This window comes from Filicampus tigris, chromosome 1 (genome assembly GCF_054856515.1).
Source record: "Filicampus tigris isolate MCC_2025a chromosome 1, RoL_Ftig_1.0, whole genome shotgun sequence".
NCBI classification, from domain to species: domain Eukaryota; kingdom Metazoa; phylum Chordata; class Actinopteri; order Syngnathiformes; family Syngnathidae; genus Filicampus; species Filicampus tigris.
The window spans coordinates 342,057-361,180 of NC_141217.1; the positions used below are offsets into that span (position 1 = coordinate 342,057).

General features: G+C 43.9%; 1 protein-coding gene across 12 annotated transcripts in view; it reads left to right on the forward strand.

Annotated features, from left to right (window-relative positions):
- Positions 1-19,124, forward strand: part of itpr3 (inositol 1,4,5-trisphosphate receptor, type 3) — a 373,289-nt gene that overhangs the window by 77,289 nt on the left and 276,876 nt on the right. For 10 of the 12 annotated variants that reach the window (XR_015088794.1, XM_086046039.1, XM_086046029.1 and 7 more), the window contains 4 exons: positions 8,905-9,003; positions 9,123-9,206; positions 14,782-14,928; positions 15,031-15,126. Coding sequence is in view for 9 of the 12 variants with exons in the window: in XM_086046039.1 (XP_085902165.1) it covers positions 8,905-9,003; positions 9,123-9,206; positions 14,782-14,928; positions 15,031-15,126 (426 nt within the window). In the remaining 3 variants the exon portion in view is untranslated. Of the gene's footprint in view, positions 1-8,904; positions 9,004-9,122; positions 9,207-12,249; positions 12,591-14,781; positions 14,929-15,030; positions 15,127-19,124 lie in introns of those variants that run through there. The other 2 variants (XM_086046013.1, XM_086046022.1) reach the window with 2 other exon arrangements.

A 19,124-nucleotide genomic window follows, 5' to 3' on the forward strand; every position in this document is an offset into this window, starting at 1 on the left:
TTCTAGAAAGTGTGCCATCTATCTGATGTCTCTCACAAACTGCTCCGACAGCCTCTTTAGGGAAAGATTCCTCACTTCCATCCTTCAAAAACTTGGACATAAACTCTCGCACCCGCTCATCCTCAACCACCGCACTATGGTCCTCTTCTGCAGGTTTATGGGGACGTCTCAACAGCCCGCCTGCATCTTGATTTCTTTTGCCAGCTCTGTATCTGATGCTGAAATTGAAATTCGACAAATCAGCAAGCCACCTATGACCACAGGCATCAAGTTTGGCAGAGGTCAAAATGTAGGTCAGGGGATTATTGTCAGTCAACACACTGAACTCCACTCCATAGAGGTAATCCGCAAATTTATCAGTGATTGCCCACTTGAGACTGAGAAACTCAAGCTTGTGAGTGGGGTAGATGCGTTCACAGTTGGACAGGCCTCCACTGGCATATGCGATGACTTTCAGTTGACCATCTTGCTCCTGGTACAGAGCAGCTCCTAGCCCATGTGAGATGGCATCTGTGTGGAGTATGTAGGGCTTTTTGGCATCGGCTAATCCCAACACAGGTGCTGATGTCAATCGTTCAATGAGAGTTTTAAATGCCTCCTCACAGGAGGGTGTCCATGTATCATTAACAGGCATCTTCAATTCAGCATTGGAAAATGGCTTATTACCCTTGAGGTACTGTCATGTTTATTTTTCTTTGCGAAAACATATTCAGCCGTTAGGTTGTTTAAAGGCTTTGAAATTTTGGAGTAGTCTTTGACAAACCTCTGATAGTATCCCATGAAGCCGAGGAATGACTTCAACTCGGAGATGTTCGGGCGGAGCCATGTTGTTAGTGCAGCAATCTTTTGGGGGTCAGTCTCTACACCATGTTCTGAAACTATGTGCCCCAGGTACCTTACAGCCTTCCTGAAGAAATGGCATTTCTTTGGAGACAATTTGAGGCCGAACTCTCTCAATCGGTTCGGCACTTTTAAAAGCCTATTCTCATGTTGTTCTCGGGTATTGGAAAAAACAATGAGGTCATCCAGGAACACCAGCACTTCTTTGTGGTTTAGCAAGCCCATATGCAGAATCAAGGAGCTGAATATAATGTCTGGGATGTGCCGAGGTACCAAGCTGCCTTACAATATCTGAAGCTGGGGGAAGCAGGCTCTACAGTATTTTTCTTTGTTGAATATCGACTGAAAGACTGTTATCACTGAACATTAATTCTGCATGCAAAGACCATGTCTCATAATCTGCCTCACCTTGGGGTTTGGGCACTTTACCAGAGAATGTCCTCATCCATTTGGAGTTACTGGGCTGACTTTTGATGACATGTTCCACCACGACACACTGGACATCTGGTGGGTTTTTTACTTCATTACTCAGAGTTGGAACTGTTTGACCACTAAATACTGTTTTCTTCTTTTTAATTGCATCAGGTTCATTTAGTTTGGGTTTTGTACTGGTTGCAAGTAGTGGAAGGGGCTTACTACATGCTGATTTTTTTTTCAGAGAGGCATGGTGCTGTTGTCTTGAGTGGGCACCATTATCAGAGTCATCACTGTCACTGGAATTGGTGGAGGACATGCACAAGAGAGGTGTAGTTTGGTCAATAGATGAGGTAAGTGTTGGGACATAGTCTACCTGCCATATTACACTTGGGTTGTTCACATTTACAACTTCCATGGGTAGCGACTCAATATCGGCTAGTAAAGCTGACTTGAATTCAACAATAATTAATTCTCCACCTAATTTTCCTTGGTCTTGAACCCTCCTTAGTCCAGCTACTGGACCATATTTCTCAAGGGACTCAATAATGTCCTGATAAGATAAGAATGCCTTTATTGATCCCACAGTGGGGAAATTTTCATTGTTACAGCAGCAAAGATATAGGTCACACAGGGACGGCGGCTTAATGTAGCCATTAATGTATAACATTGACGGCAAACATTCGGGATCAAACCTATGTAAATATAAGCAGTAACATGTGTATATACACATGTATATACACACCAACATACATCTACATAAAAAGTATGAGGACTACTCATTTTGGCCTGTACATAGTACAGAGGAAAAATACTCTAAGTGACAGTGCTGCAGTGCTCTCGTGAAATGTAAGGAACAGCATTGGATAAAAATAAAACTAGGCTAACAGTTGTGGGGAATGTTGAGTATTGCACGGTATTACAGTAGTGGGGAATATTGGGTATTGCACAATATGAGCTCAGGTGCAGGACTGCACTATTGCACTAATGTCCGCCAGTTTGTAGAGACTACACAATGTTCTTGTTAAAGAGTCTGACAGCAGCAGGCAAGAAGGAACGGCGGAATCTCTCCTTTGCACAGCGAGGGTGTAACAGTCTGTCACTGAAGGTGCTTTGGAGTGCTGTTAGGGTGCCCTGGAGGGGGTGGTCCGGGTTGCCCAGCATTGATGACAGCTTGGCCAACATCCTCCTGTCCCCCACCGAGTCCACAGAGTCCAGGGAGCAGCCCAGGACAGAGCCGGCCCTCCTGACCAGTTTGTCCAGCCGCTTCTTGTCCCGGGCCGAGACGCCGCCTGCCCAGGTGACCACTCCCTGGAAGATGACTGATGCAACCACCGAGTCATAAAAGTTCCTGAGGAGTGTCCCCTGAATCCCAAAAGACCTCAGTCTCCTGAGTAGGAAGAGTCTGCTCTGACTCTTCCTATAGAGGGCGTCTGTGTTGTCGCACCAGTCCAGTTTATTGTTCAGATGAACACCCAGGTGCTTGTAAGTTGAAACTCTCTCAACATCTGTTCCCCGGATATTCACTGGTGCAGGTGAAGAGTTTCCCCGCATTGATCAGGAGCCGGTTCTGCTGGCACCAGTCTACAAAACCCTGAGTAAGTCCTCTGTACTCCCGATCATCCCCGCCTGTGATGAGGCCGACAATCGCAGAGTCGTCAGAGAACTTCTGCAGGTGACAGGTAGGGGTGTTGTAGTTGAAGTCCGAGGTGTAGAGGGTGAACAGGAAGGGAGCCAAGACAGTTCCCTGTGGGGCCCCCGTGCTGCAGAGGAGCACGTCAGACACACAGTCCTGTGTCCTCACATACTGTGGCCGGTTTGTGAGGTAGTCCTGGATCCATGTGGTGAGGTGGTGGGCCACCCCCGCCCGCTCCAGCTTGTCTCCCTGGACTGGATGGTGTTGAAAGCACTGGAGAAATCAAAGAACATGATCCTCACAGTGCTCCCCGCCTTCTCCAGGTGGGAGAGTGAAGTGTGGAGGAGGTAGATGATGGCATCATCCACACTGATGCCAGGCTGGTATGCGAACTGCAGTGGGTCCATTGAGGAGCTCACCAGGGGGCGCAGGTGGACAAGGACCAGTCTCTCCAGGGTCTTCATCAGGTGAGACGTCAGCGCCACTGGTCTGAAGCTGTTGAGCTCCTTCGGGTGGGGGGTCTTTGGCACCGGGACCAGGCAGGATGTTTTCCATAGCTGGGGGACCCTGCCTGCCCAGCTTCAGGCTCAGGTTGAACATGTGCTGGACAATTCCACACAGCTGGTCTGCACAGGATTTGAGGAGCTGGGGGCTGATGCCATCTGGACCCGCTGCCTTCCTCGCCTTCATCTTCTTCAGCTGGTTCCTCACCTGAGATGTTGTGAAGGCCAAGGCTGGGCAGGAGGGAGTGGTGGCTATCTGGTGTAGCTGGGAGCTGGAGACTGTGGAGAAAAGGGGGGAGGGGGTGACACGCCCAGCAGGAGGAGTAGGTGGAGGCTGCAGCAGGAGAGACTGAGTGGAGGCAGGCATCTGATCGAACCTATTGAAAAAGAGATTCAGCTCATTTGCCCACTGCAGGTTCCCCCCAGTCCGGGTCTTGGGTTGTCCGTGGCCTGAGATGGTCTTCAGGCCCCTCCAGACTCCCCTGGCGTTATTCTGCAGCAGCTGCTCCTCCATCCTCTTCCTGTAGGACCTTTTCCCCTCTCTGATCCTCCTCCTCAGCTGGCGCTGCACAGTCTTCCGCTCCTCTATGTTGCCTGACGCAAAAGCCCTCCTCTTCTCCTTCAGGAGAGCTTTTATGTCTGGTGTGATCCAGGGTTTGTTGTTGGAGAAACACCTTACTGTCCTGGTGGGTATGGTGTTCTCCATGCAGAAATTTATGTAGTCTGTAACAGTGTCCGTTAGACTACTAATGTCTTCCCCGTGAGCATCGCTGAATACCTCCCACACAGTTGTGCTGAAGCAGTCCTTTAAGGCCTCCTCGGCCTCTCCAGACCATCTCTGAACCGTGCGGGTCACAGCTGGCTGCCTGCGGTCCAGAGGTTTGTACACAGACTGGAAAGCCACCAGGTTGTGATCAGCTTTGCCCAGCGGGGGGAGGGGCAGTGATGCGTATGCCTCCTTGGTGTTGGCATAGAAAAGGTCCAGTGTTTTATTGTCTCTAGTGTGGCAGGTGACATACTGTGTGAATGAAGGCAGAGAGGAGGAAGGGGAGGCATGATTGAAGTCACCAGAGATGAGTATCAGGGCATTTGGGTGCTGTGTTTGTAGCCTGCTCACTGCTGCAGTCAAGACATCACAGGCTGTGTCGCTGCTGGCAGCTGGTGGGACGTAGACGGTCACCGCGATCACATGACTAAACTCTCGCGGGATGTAGAATGGCCTCATGCCAACAGCTAGCAGCTCAATATCCCTGCTGCAAAGCTGCTCCTTAATCGTGATGTGCCCAGGATTACACCATCTATCGTTCACAAACACAGCCAGCCCTCCTCCTTTCCTCTTTCCACTCTCCAGCGTCCTGTCCGCGCGTATTATTTGGAAGCCGTCCAATTCTAAGACCGCGTTCGGCGTTAGCGCTGTTAGCCACAACTCCGTGAATAGCATCAGGCTAGCCTCCCGGAAGTCCCTCTCATGGCGGGTAAGCGCCGCTAGCTCATCCATCTTGTTGGGGAGCGATCTAACATTCCCCATGATAACAGACGGGAGGACGGGATGGTATCGTCTCCTCCTTTCCCTGCGTTTAACCCCCGCACGAGATCCCCATCTTTTCCTCCTCAGCTCACGGGGGATATCGGGTCTCGCCCCGGGAGCCGGCGCAGGGTTAGCACGGAGTGCTAACAGCTGATTCCGGCTGTAAACAATGGGGGCGCGGCTCCGAGCCAAGTCGCCAGACACGATCGCGCAAAAAATAGCAATCAGCAGCAGCAAGAATACCGCAGTTTGGGTGTCCATTGCTACGCATGTTACGACTATCAACTATATGAAAAAGGTATGAGGTAGAGTAATATTAAGGAACAAAAACACACGAAAAGGCTCACCGATGAGCTGGAGCTACTGTAGCGGGCTGCCACTCGCGCGGCGCCGGAACCGGATCTGCATCGTGGCTGGTCGCACCAAACACACACACAACCAATTTGTCGTAACTATCTGCCATCATCTTCATCCATCCATCCATTATCTATACCGCTTACCCTCACAAGGGTCGCGGGGAGTGCTGGAGCCTATCCCAGCAGTCTTCAGGCAGTAGGCGGGGGACACCCAGAATTGGTTGCCAGCCAATCGCAGGGGACACAGAGACAAACAAACATCCACACTCACAATCACACCTAGGGGCAATTTAGAGTGTCCAATTAACCTACCAAGCATTTTTTTGGAATGTGGGAGGAAACCGGAGTACCCGGAGAAAACCCACGCAGGCACGGGGAGACCATGCAAACTCCACACAGGGAGGCCGGGGCTGGGATCGAACCCACCTCTGAACTGTGAGGCGGACGTGCTAACCAGTCGACCACCGTGCCGCCCGCCATCATCTTCAATTTGAGGAAAAAAATCAAAGTAACAACAACGACTGAGACAATTCAAATAAATCAAATAGTACGTTGTGTCCAAAATGACAAGCTTTAGTTTATGGATACGGATAGCTTGTAGCAAACTTGTATCCCTTACTCCTGGCTAGGCTCGCGACAAAATTGCAATGTAGTAATATGTAACGCTATGAAATGCACGTATAATTAATTAGCAGATATTGTTCAACAACCTCAATACCTTACTAATATAGTCAGGTTCAACTCAAGGAGTACAGGGAAGTTAGTATGAGAAGGTAACATAGAATTTAAGTGCTTAACAATATACAAAAAACAGAAGACACCACTCTTGTCAAAATCCCAATATGGAAAAACTTAAATCGTCCTTTCACAGCCTATCGCAGCACGTTATCCAATGTCTATCTGTTTGCTCAGTGTTTGTGTGTGTGCTACCCGGGTAGAATGTATGTGTGTATTGTATGAATGTATGGCTGCTCAGTTCAATTATATCTGGTCCAGGTGCAAATCTCCAGGTGGATGAAGATTGTTGATGATCCTTAACCCTGCCTTGCCTCAGACAGAGACCCTGGGTGTGATCAACGCTGTTTCCAGGATGTAGATCCAGCATTAAAAAAAAACAATCTGCATAGCAGGAATTCAAATTAAGAGTCAATGAAATATTGTACAGTATTATATTTTCTTTCACCTGTAACTAAGTGTAAATTCAAACACCATCAAAATGGATGTAAGATCGGGTGAACACAGGGGCTTGACCCCCAAGCCTCCTCCGCCAGACCTGGAATACACACAGGTGGCCCTTTTGAAGTGCCTGCACCCAGCCTTTGGAGAAACAGAGAAGGACCAACGCCTGGGAATTCCAACCGTACCTCCTACGGGCCATACGATTGGTGCATAATTCACTTGGGAATCAAGTAGAGCTTGGTATAAGTCAGCTGATTTTAGCCTAGTACGCTAGCTCACTGCTCATTGCACGAGCACGCACGCACATCCGCACGCACGCACAGCACACACAATTACGCACGCACGCACACATACGCACGCACACACACATCGTCTGGTCCCCCTTCCTCACAAACCTTGGATATTCGCTTTCTTCATTTAGTTATACTTAGCATAGGATTTCTTTGTGTTTCTATTTCTCTTTCTGAACATTGTAATGTGTTTCGTTTGGATTTCAATAGCTGTAGAAAATCATTGTCATATACAGAAATCTAGTGTGAATTGTGTGTCTGAGTCAACGTTTCAATCACTGATCTGGAAAATCGGATTTACAGATTTTTAATGTAGCGCCTTCACATATTAAGACTGAATTACGAGGACTTTTTCATCCGTTTTGTCCAAAGAATCAACCCAAAACCGGTGTGGTGCCGCCTAGCGGTGATCGAGAGTTAGTGCAGGCATTAACCCAATCGCTGCCCATTTATTACATTAATATTTAATACTAATCATATGCTACAGAGAGTACACCACAACAACACATTTCAACGTCTCAATAACCTGTCATGTGCCCTTGAGCATCAATTACAGCTTGACAACGATGTGTCATGCTTTTCCCAAGTCAACTTCTTATCTGCTGAAGCATGGCATCCCACTCTTCTTGAAGGTCAGCCCTCATGTCAGAGGTTCTGGGGTGCAGAGTTTCAAGCCTTTACATGGCGACGCAGCTGATCCCACAAGTTTTCAATAGGATTCAGGTCTGGAGAAAGTTCAGGCCTGTCCATTTGACGTACACCAGTCTCCAGCAGCTGTTCCCTGATGATGCGACCTCGATGAGCTGGAGCATTGTCGTCCATGTAGATAAAATTAGGCCTGAGTTGTTCATGTAGGGGCACAATCACTGGATTAATTATGTTATTAGGTAGTATGGCCTTGTCACAAAGTGTAGGCCAGATCTGTACCGACTGGAAACACCTGCCCACACTGTAACACCGCCACCACCAGAGGCTTGTCTGGTGACAAAGTGGCTGTTGCATAGCACTCCCCTTGATGTCTCCAACATGGTTGGCGGTAGGGCTGCACAATATATGGAAACGTGATATTGGCTCATGCAATATGCATATCACAAAGACATGCAATACTTTTCTTATGAAATTGTATGCTTTTATCTGAATTTAACCAGCTAGGCGCAACTGAAATGTGCATCGCCACCCAATAGTTGAACATTATCTAGGGCAATTACAATTTATTACCTTAGGATACATTGAGCTTTTGCTTATTTTTTTGCAGCATGAGGAAAAAAAATTGTATTTCTTTCATCAGAGAATCAAAATGTCATTTCTTTAGGAACATGTTAAATTCAACATTGAACAATTCAACAACCATATCGCATGTTTTTCGAATATCATGCAGCCCTAGTTGGCGGCCATCATTTCTGCTCAACGTGAATTGACCTTGATCAGAGAACAGCACTGAGGCCCACTGGTCCCTCATCCAGTGCACATGCTCCCTGCAAGACGATGACACCTGTGCCTGGTGGTGTGGTGTAATGTAAACAGTTTCGATTGGTCTGACGTGACACATGGGTGCCTCTCATCCCCCTTAACATGCCTGGAGTTGAGTGGCATTCATCATCCGCTTTCTCAGGGCATTTTTCAGAATGTTGCAGTCATCAGCATCAGATGTGGCCAAATGACGTCCACATTTACATCTTCTATGACTCTTCCAGTCTCTCGCTATCTCTGTTGCAACTGGCTGATGACACTCTGTGACACTCTAAGCTCACTTCCGTCTGAGAACGTCCTGTTTGAAGCATCACAATGGCAAGGTACTGTTGATGCATTGCTAGGTGTCGTCTTGGTCTCACGATGTCCAAATGTGAACAGCATGATGAGGACGACTGTTTAAACACCAGCTCTAATTGAACCAGGACATTTATTAGTCATTCAAGGATCAAACACCTGTTGTGAAGTTTGCTTTTTAAGCTCCTCGTTAGAGAACAGCAACTTGTGCAAAATGTACTGAAACATTTAACATGTTTCACATGTGAATTCAAAAGTTTAGAGAAGCTCATATTAAGTTCACCTGTAAAGGTTTGGATGCATTTTAGGCTCCACTTGAAATTTTACCCAAAAGCCACATATCCCTAACTTTTTGTGAATAGAGACTTCTTATGTGTTTGGCCGCCTACAGGTGGTGGTGGGGGACAAAGTGATATTGAACCCAGTCAACGCCGGCCAGCCGCTTCACGTGTCAAATTACGAGCTGAGTGACCACCCGGGCTGTAAGGAGGTGCTAGCATCATTTCAGCTGTACATCACCATCAAAGCACACATTCACGCCTCCTCTGACTCTTGTGTGTTTGTGTGTGTGCATCCATGTGTGTATGCATGTGTGCGCACTCCCTGCAGGTCAACTCTGTCAACTGCAACACCAGCTGGAAGATCAACTTATTCATGATGTTCAGTGACCACAAGGACGAAGTGCTCAAAGGCGTGAGTCACATCGCCAACCTGTTTGCCTTTCACCAAGCCATACCCCCAATGCACTGACAGGCCAGTCAATGTGCAGCACACTGGTCCAGCATTGTTCCTGGCAGCACCCTGTTGAATGCAGTGATGCATTTCTTTTTTTTTTTTACATTTGATATATCTTGCATTTTTAAAAGGAAATGATGTTTTTTCTTGATGGAAATGATGGAAAGGTTTTCTTTTCAGTTTTCAAAACCTCAAATTTGGACAGTAGTAGTCACCTGTTTTCTGAAGCTGCGCCATGATTAGTTGTTATCTGAGCCCCGAGCAACTTTGACGTCATCTTCAGTCGACAAAAGTGTCAAAATGACCGCCTCCTGAGGTGGCTAAAGTGGGTGCATTTTGCTGCTTAACTTATATTCCACAAACGCATTGATCAGAATGCCGTATTTCAACTCGTGGGCCTGCATAGAACATATTCTGGAAAACAATATGTTTGGGTTGACTTCCCCTAAACAATTCTCTGAAACATGTGGCGCGAGGGACACACGAATGCACAAATGAACACCAGCGATCAAACTCTTTTTCCTGATCTAAAAATGCGTGGATTTCTCATATTTCACAAATGCAATATTAATCAGAATGCCTTGTTTAGACTAGTGGGCCTGCATAGAACATATGCTGGGGAAAAAACATTCCCCAAAAAAAAAAAAAAAAAAAAAAAAAAAAAATTCGACAAAAACAATAGGGACCTCACAGCGGTCGCTGCTCGGGCCCTAATAAAATTAAATAAAAAATAGATCAATAAATAAATTAAGGAAATATACTCAGAACTTAGACACAGACAAAAATATTAATAGAAGGCCTCAGACGGGTATGTAAACAGAAACATAATAAAGAAATATAAAATAAAGAAATTAAAATAGGAGTAAGCATTGCCCATTAAGTAATTAAACCATCGTAAATGAAAATGTTCAAAAAAGGAGACATAACATGAAAATAATGCAGCTGTGACATTAAAAAAGGCTACACAACATTCGTTGAAGCAAGAATAAAGTAGAAGCTCGCTGAAAAACAAAGAATATGATGAAAAACGAAAAGTCTTTATACTAGTATGATATTAAAGTCATGTTGATTGCTAGCGTGTAGCAAATAAACAGCAATAAAGTTAAGTGAGGCTAGCTCAAAAGGAGGGCTAGCAGGCTCTCAATGACCCGGCACGGTCCAAATCAGTGATCCGTCGACAAACCCACATCCTGACGATTCCTCGATTCGACAAAGTCCGTGGCTTCCTTCACTGAGGGGAGAAATTTCTTCCTCCCATCTTCAAGTACGATGAACAGCTTAGCCAGGTATCGCAGGGCAGGCTTGAGGCCCATGTCGTATAGTGTCTTCATAATGCCTTGGTATGGGGTGCGCTGCTCCAGGATCGCGGGAGAGTAATCCTCGACAATGTGGACAGGAATATCTTTATATTTCAAGTTGCCTCTCAGCCTGCGAGCACCCTCACCACACGTTCCCGAGTTTGGAAGTTGTTAAAACATACAACCACGGACCGCTGCCATCTGGAAGGGCCCAGCTTTGCAGCTTGTGTGTGATGAGCCCTGTCCAACTGCGCCGGCGACGACCAAACGTCTGAGCACATCAAAAAGCAACTGCGAGAAAAACTGTCGGCTTGGTGGAACTTTCAATGTTCTCCGGGAGACCCAATATTCGAATTCTGTGCCTACAACTTCGGCTTTCAAGATCCATCACTGTAGCTTTTAGCTTAGCATTCTCAGCGGCCAAAGCTTTGAGCCTCGCTTCAATATAGATGAGATCTGTGCTGGAGGCATTCGCAGACTGTTCCAAGCTGGAAATACGCTGGTTATGGTCATCAACAGCTGTTTGAACACTGTCCAGCTTAGCCTCATAGGTGTCTTCAATCTCCGCCAAAAATTCTGCTTTGTGCTCCGCTAGCTTCGTAGTTAGCAGCGCGGTGATTGTGCTAGTAATGCTAGCCAAGTCCTCCCGATGTTCTTGTTCCTCTTTCCTTTCCTTTTTCGACATTCTTCAAGGTAGCAAACACAAACCACTTCAACGTGGACAACAAAAAACAAAAAACAAATCAAAATAGACAAAAAAGCCAAGTAGAAGTTAAAGTTAGGGAGCGTGCATAAACGTGACTAAGCAAGCGGCCGGAAGTCGCGAGACCTTTTTATCCCCTCTGACAAGTAGAGGTGTGAAGGGTCCGCCCTCCAGCTCAAGTTTCAGGTGAGACTCAATTCGTGACATTAAAGTTGGATTTGAGCTTATTAAATTGTCCTGTTACAACCTTTTGAGCATTTCACAATTTATAACCAGCATCAATTTTCATGCTTCGGCTGGAAACATCTCATTTTGAATGCATTCGAAGTTTAGGAGACAAAGATTTGAGTTTAAACCTATATCTACACTGTTATGCCATAAACCTGACCAGGAAAATGCTTACCATAGAGAAGAAGATTCTTCAATACAAAGTTAGCAGCATATGCACAGTAAACAATGCACAAACATACATTTGAATGTTTCATTTCAAGGTAATTTTGACTGACCGAAAGGCATAGGAATTTTAAAGCTGCAGTTCCCATGTCGACCTCTTGGGGGTCAGTCTTTGTCCAACACTGCCAAGTCCGTTGGGGTTTGGCCCCCTGCTGAGTGAATGCAGATCCCTCCGAGTTCACGCTGAGGAGGCTCCAGAATATCTGTTTCAAGGCAGTTCAAATCCACAACCCATTGTCTGTAGAAGTGGTCCAGGTGACGCAAAGTCTCTCCTTATCAAGAGTTTGTTTCCTTCTGAGTCCTAGCATGTCTTTGTCAAATCAAATGGCAGGGATTTCCTGGTGATTCAATTATTTTGAAGTGAGACTGGAGCAGGCTTGGTCGCAGTCCTGGCTGAATCTTGTGTCCAGCCCCGGTCCACATGAAGGCTTATTCGTTAGAATCCTTGTATTATATTGTTTAGACACAATTAGATTCACTACTACATCATCGGCATTCATCCTTCACATATTCATCGAAACAGAAATGCAATTCAGTCCAACTGCAGGCGAGAGAGAGCTCAGGATTTCAAGACACTCGACGCTGCACTGGCGGCGTTGGTGGTCATGGGAGATGTAGTTGTCTTCGGGCAAAACTCCACCGCTCTTGTCCATATGACACCACCATAATCAGCGAAAACTGGAAACTCCTTAGTGTTGCTTTAACACTGACGTATTATATTTTGTAGTATGACTTTATACATAATAATGTTGTGCAAATAGTACAATGTCATGTGTTTCACCTTTTCTTCTGGTTCGTTACGCACACCCATCCATGTGGAGTTTTCCGGCATGTCCGGCCGGGAGGAGGCCCCGGGGATGACCCAGGACAGCGGTCCCCAACCACCAGGTAGCGGGCCGGGGGCTACTTTTGACCCGGTCGCAGTGGGCCGTACAGATGAAAGAAATAAACTCACAGTGCTTCCGGTTTATTTATTATCTGAAGCTGAAAAAAATAATTAAAGTGACCGGATTCTCTCCTTTGCTTCCGTCTATGACTGACTCTTGATGCATGCCAAGTTGTCTCTGTCACGTAACACGAATATTAAATTCACAAGCTAGCAAAATTAGTAAAATAAACCGATGTATTTGGAAAGTTTCTTTGCAATGGGGAAAAAGCCCAGTGAGCATTCAACACAAGATCCAATGCCTGAGAGGAAGAATAAAGTTGAATTTCACAGACAATACCAAAAGACCTACTTGAAATATAGATTTTCGGTCACAGATGATTACCACACATGAACGAAGCCCTCTGCACAATATGCGGCGAGCGCCTCTCCAATGAGTCAATGAAGGCCTCAAAACGAATGGAGCGCTGTCATTGAAATTTGGTGAAAAAAAAAAAATTGGGGTTTTGGATTTGTGTTAATTGTTGCAGCACTGCACATATTCAAGCCATTACCGCCAACCGCACCCAAACCCCCCTCACCCCATACACGAAGAGTATAGACTTGTATGAACCGGTCTGCAACAGAAAAAAGGTTGGGGACCGGCAGGACATGTTAGAAAGAATATTTCCCGGCTGGCCTAGGGACGCCTTGGGACTCCTCTGAAAGAGCAGGATGAAGTGGCTGGGGAGAGGGAAGTCTGGACCTCCCTGCTTAAAGCTGCTGCCCCCGTGACCCGACCTTGGATAAGAGGAAGAAAATGGCTGAAGGTCTGCCGGGAGTATCGTGTTAACTTGGCACAACAGTGTTGCTTTTCCACAAATATGGTGATTTGTTTTCTGCTTACCATGTTGTTTTGTTTTCCTTGTGTGGCATTGATATGCTTCTGTCTCACACAGACTTTGGGCAGACATTGAATATTATTTTTTACGGAGAGTGCGAATGGCGTAATGTTGAGCGGTTGTTCGGTTTAGCAACAGTACTTAAATGCCGTTTTTCAGTTTTATCGGTTCTACACCGATTTGGCCTTCTGAGTGGTTGTTTTTCCATGAGACTTTTTGCGAGGCTCTGCGGTTACAGCGGAACTGCTTTTCGGAATAGCTTTCGAGATGCTTCAAAAACACACGCTGAGTGGATTTGCGGCGCCACTGTCATCTGATTGGCCAAAAGTGATGCGGCAAGGAACTCCGCTGCTAATGCGCATTTCCTGGTTTTAGGAAGTGGTGTTTTCTTGATGTTTTCCCTATTAGACGGCCAGACTAAATGCATTTCCTTCAAATCCAGCGAGGCTTCCAAGGTCCTTAAAAAGTACATAAAACTCCAAAAAGGTTTTGGAAGGTGCTAAAAGGAGACGCACTGAGTCCGGCTGCAGTGAGGCTTCCTTGCAGTGAGTCAGTCTTTCGTTTCAAATATCACCCAGGGACTGGGGGGGGGGGTGCACGCCTGGGGGGGGTGCACGAGTGTTAGTTTGTCGAAGTAGTATAGTAGTAGCCTGTAGGCAATTACTATTTTTTTCTAGCCGGACTAAAGGCAAATAGACAAATGGCGGAAGGTAGGTGGTAGGCTATTAACGGACCGCAATCTTTTTGTAAAATGCCCACCACTGACTACCACACTATTTCATCCATGGTACAGATGCAATTGTAAATATGGTTGCGTGTGTTTCCTAATAGAGTATACCCATCCATTATTCAAACTGCCTATCCTCACGAGGGTCACTGGTGTGTTAAAGCCCATCCTAGCTGTCTTCGGGCAGTAGGCGGAGTATACCCTGAATTGGTTGCCAGCCAATTGCAGAGCTACTCTATATTTTTCTTCACGGCGGGCAGCTGTCTCTCGCTGGCTTGAACCCAGAAATAGATTTTTTTGCTATATTTGAAAGCTTCTTTGCATTTGAGTCCTTCATCCTGCCCCAATTCCATCTCCCACTTATCACTGGGCGCCTATTTGGTGCCTTTTATATTGGAAAAGCACTAAAGGCCGTGTGGTATGGTGCCGGTCCAAGCGTAGATGTGTGGTGTGGTATCATTTGAGATGGATGGAAAAGTGGCTTAAGGGTGGGAGGGACTGAGCAAATTCAGACATCAGCATGATGCAAAGTGTTGCCAAAGCTGTAGAGCATTTTGACAGGACACCATTGTTTGTTTCTCTCAGGGCGATGTGGTGCGTTTGTTTCATGCTGAGCAGGAGAAGTTTCTGACATGTGATGAGTACAAGAACAAACTTCACGTTTTCCTGCGCACAACGTTGAGACAATCGGCCACATCAGCGACCAGCTCCAACGCTCTGTGGGAGGTTGAGGTAGGAAAATAACTAATTAAGTCTGGCATTATTGCTGTGTTCCTGAAAGAGTGAAAGAGGTGAGAGATATTTCCTCTTCCTGTGTGTCGATCGCTCCTCCAGGTGGTCCATCACGATCCATGTCGCGGAGGGGCAGGACACTGGAACAGTTTATATCGCTTCAAACACCTTGCCACTGGAAACTACCTGGCAGCAGAGGTAACCACAGCACATGTATATATATACATATATGTATATACATATATATATACATATATATATATATATATATATATTTATATATATATATATATATATATATATACGTATATACATATGTATATACATATGTATATACATATACATATCCATATATATATATATATATACATATGTATATATATATATATACATATATATATATATATATATATATATATATATATATATATATATATATATGTATATACATATATATATATATATATATATATATATATATATATATATATATATATATATGTATATACATATATGTATATATATATGTATACACATATATGTATATATATATATACATATGTATATACATATATATACATATGTATATACATATGTATATACGTATATATATATATATATATATATATATATATATATATAAATATATATATATATATATATATATGTATATACATATGTATATACGTATATATATATATATATATATATATATATATATATATATATATATATATATATATATATATATATATATATATATATACATATATATATATATACATATATATATATACATATATGTAGAGGAACGAGCTCCCGACCATTCAATGAAAATATATCCACTACCACTCGAAGACATTTAAAACTTGTAATCCACGTTTATCTACAATAGTGCGTCCTTTAAAATGCCCAAATTTAAGGCAAGGAAGTTAAAGCTGTCTGATTTATCCAAGCAAGATGACGAAAACGGTGAGTCCCGACCTAGCACAATGAACGACATGGACACGTACTCCAGCGATGGCGACAAAGACGATCGGTGGGAGGAAGTGGGATTTCAGCTCATATTAAAAGAACTGCGAGACTTCAGGAGGGACAGTGGTCGGCATCTTAAAAAAATTAGAGAATAAATAAACAAAAGGAACGTGAGAATCGAGGAGGCTGAGGAGCGGATCTACGTGGCAGAGACCCGGATACAAGTCACGGAGGAAACAATTTTCTTAGTTGTTAAAACTGCAGATTCACTTGGATGAAAAGATGACATGGAGAGTCGCTCGAGGAGAGAAGGGTTTCAGTTTTTTTACTGGAACGTGGAATGAGGCAGGGTTGTCCAATTAGTCCCCTTTTATTCACCGTCTTTATTGAGCCACTTAGCCAGTGGATTAGCAGGAAGAAAGAAATTAAGGGAATACATTTGGGGGGAGGAGAACAAAATATTTCCTTGCTTGCCGATAATATACTGTTACAACTATCTAGCCCAGAACAATCTTTGGAAGTTATTTTCAATTTTGGACCAATGTGGTACTTTTTCAGGATACAAATTGAATGTTTCTAAAACGCAAATTCTAATTTCAATTATAGTCCCTCAGGAAATGTTAGATCGAGGCACAGGTTGAAATGGGATGATGATTTCATCAGCTATTTGAGAAAATTATTCTTGCTCAACTTTGTCCCTCTCACCAACAGAATTAAAGGATATAAGGAGATGGGAGTCTTTACCTTAACTCAATTTGGGGTCACGGATTCAATCAATCAAAATGATTGTTCTTCCAAGGATGCTATATCTTTTTCAATCCCTCCCTGTCCATATATCAGATCAACAATTTCAAGAGTGGGATTAGATCATTTCAAGATTTATTTGGGAGGGGGCAGACCAAGAATCAAGAATTTCAAGAAGTTCAAGAATTTGCAATTAGCAAAAGATAGGGGTGGGGTTGCACTCCAATGTTTAAAGGACTATTATACTGCTGCTCAGCTGAGACCGTTAATCTGCTGGTGTAACCCGAAATATAGGGCCAGATGGAAAGAAATTGAAGAGGGCATAATAGAAGAGTTCCTGGTTCAGGCAGCGCTGGGGGATAAGAGACGGATGGCCAGGATAATAGATCTGGGAAACCCTTGGATAGCATTGCCACTTAAATTGTGGAACAATATCAGCTCAAAATCACTTTTGAGGTGAAAGTTTTGAGGTGGAGCGTGTTTGACATAGACTTTGTGCCTAAAAACTGGGATGCAAGGTTTAAGGGATGGGTAGATAATGAGCATATTTCTAATTTTTTGAAGCAAGGGGCAGTGGACAGTTTTCAGAGTTTAAGTGGACACTATAGATTGGAAAAGGATGATTTTCATAGATTCCTACAAACCAAACACTATACAAACCAATTTAAGGAGAAAGCCACCCAGGAACAATGGAATAATAGGTTGTTAAAAATATTTACCGATGCCTATACCTCAGGCCTCATCCAAAAAACTGTCTCAAAACTTTATTGGAGCCTGCAACAGATGAAAGGATTCTCACTAAGTGTGAAAGTGAAATGGGAGAAAGAAGCTAATATGGTCCTGAATGATGAAGATTGGAGACAGTTATGTGTACTACAATGGAAGACCTCTAATTCTGCCCTATTGAGAGAGTTTTGCTGGAAAAATCTTATCAGGTTTACACCGGCTCAAAAAAGACATTACACTGCTTGTTGGAGACAGTGTGGATGCACGGAGGCTGATGCAGCAAATCATTTTAAACTATTTTGGTCGTGCCCGGTATTCCCTTTTTGGCAAGAGGTCCATCAAAGTTTACAACAAATATTCCCCCCCCGACAGGGTTTTTGTTTAACTTTGTTTCTTTATATGTAGGGGCATTGCCACCACGAAACTTTTCCCCAGATGACAAATATCTTTTTCAGATCCTTAGTGCTGCAGGCAGGAAGGCCATCACAAAGAGTTGGTTAAAAGCAGAAAGGCCTACGATAGATGAATGGATTGACATTGTTTATGACATTTTCAAAATGAAAATGATTACCTTTGCAATACGACTACAACAAGCTATGTTTTTGAGAAAATGGGAAAAATGGATCAAATATATTTCACAAGACCATCATTTGTTTAATGTTAAGTTGTGGCTCATTTTTTGAATTCACAGTTTGGTTTTTCTCTTTAGTGTTTTTTTGTCGATGCTTAACAATGTAAAGGTGCACCCCAGGGTTCTTGTTCCAGTGAGTTTTTAATTACTATAAAATGTTATTTTAACAAGATGGTGGAAGGACAACATATTAATTGCTGTGAAATTAAGGTACTGTGAGTTAACAATTGTGTGGACACGACTGGAATGTACAGTGCTATAGATGATTAATGTGTAAAATAAATTGTTGAACATGTGAACCATGAAAATGTTTAATAAAAAGAAAATTGAAAAAAAAAAAAGAATTGGCCTCTTTGGCGCATATGGTTGGACGGGTCGCTTGAGCTGAGCCGGTATTTTTCTCTGACCTTTCTCTTGCTTTCATTTGGCTTCCCTTCTCTATGACACCCTGTGCATATATGTTAGTTGATTTCAGTTAAGGCCATAGAGTAACACATAGTCACATGGAATAGGCAGAGTTGCCTCCCTTGTGGGTGGGCGACCAAGAGTATAAGAGTAGGAATCCTGGTGGAGGAGGTTAGACCTTCATCCGCAATCTTGCAGAGAAGGCTCCATGGCCGTGTCTTGATCTTTCTGGCATCCATTAAATAGTGCCCAACTGAGAATATGCATTCATCTGGTAGTTACTATTAGCATAGCGAGCATTAAAGATAAAATAACCGGGCAAAGGCTCCTCCAGAACCTTTCAGGGTTCTGCCAAACACTTTCACAACCTTGAAAACCATCACTACCTTGTCTTTTGATATTAAACGCAAGAAAATGACTTTTTTGTGTGAACAAATGAACAAATCTTGTTTGCATTCAGTGGCCCACATTTATTATTTTTGTAGTATAGTATCCCATAGAAAATGTTGATTCTGAAAGGAAACTGTACTAATTTATGATGGGCACTGTATATATTAATATCTTTTTTAGCTTCTTCCACAAACAACTTATCACTTAAACGTCCAATGTTCAGTCTCCATAATTTATATTTCCTCTCTGATTTTAACTTAGTTAAAAGGTGCATTTCGCAGTGGTCCGATAAGTCCTTCACACCAATTTCGCGAATCCGTATTCT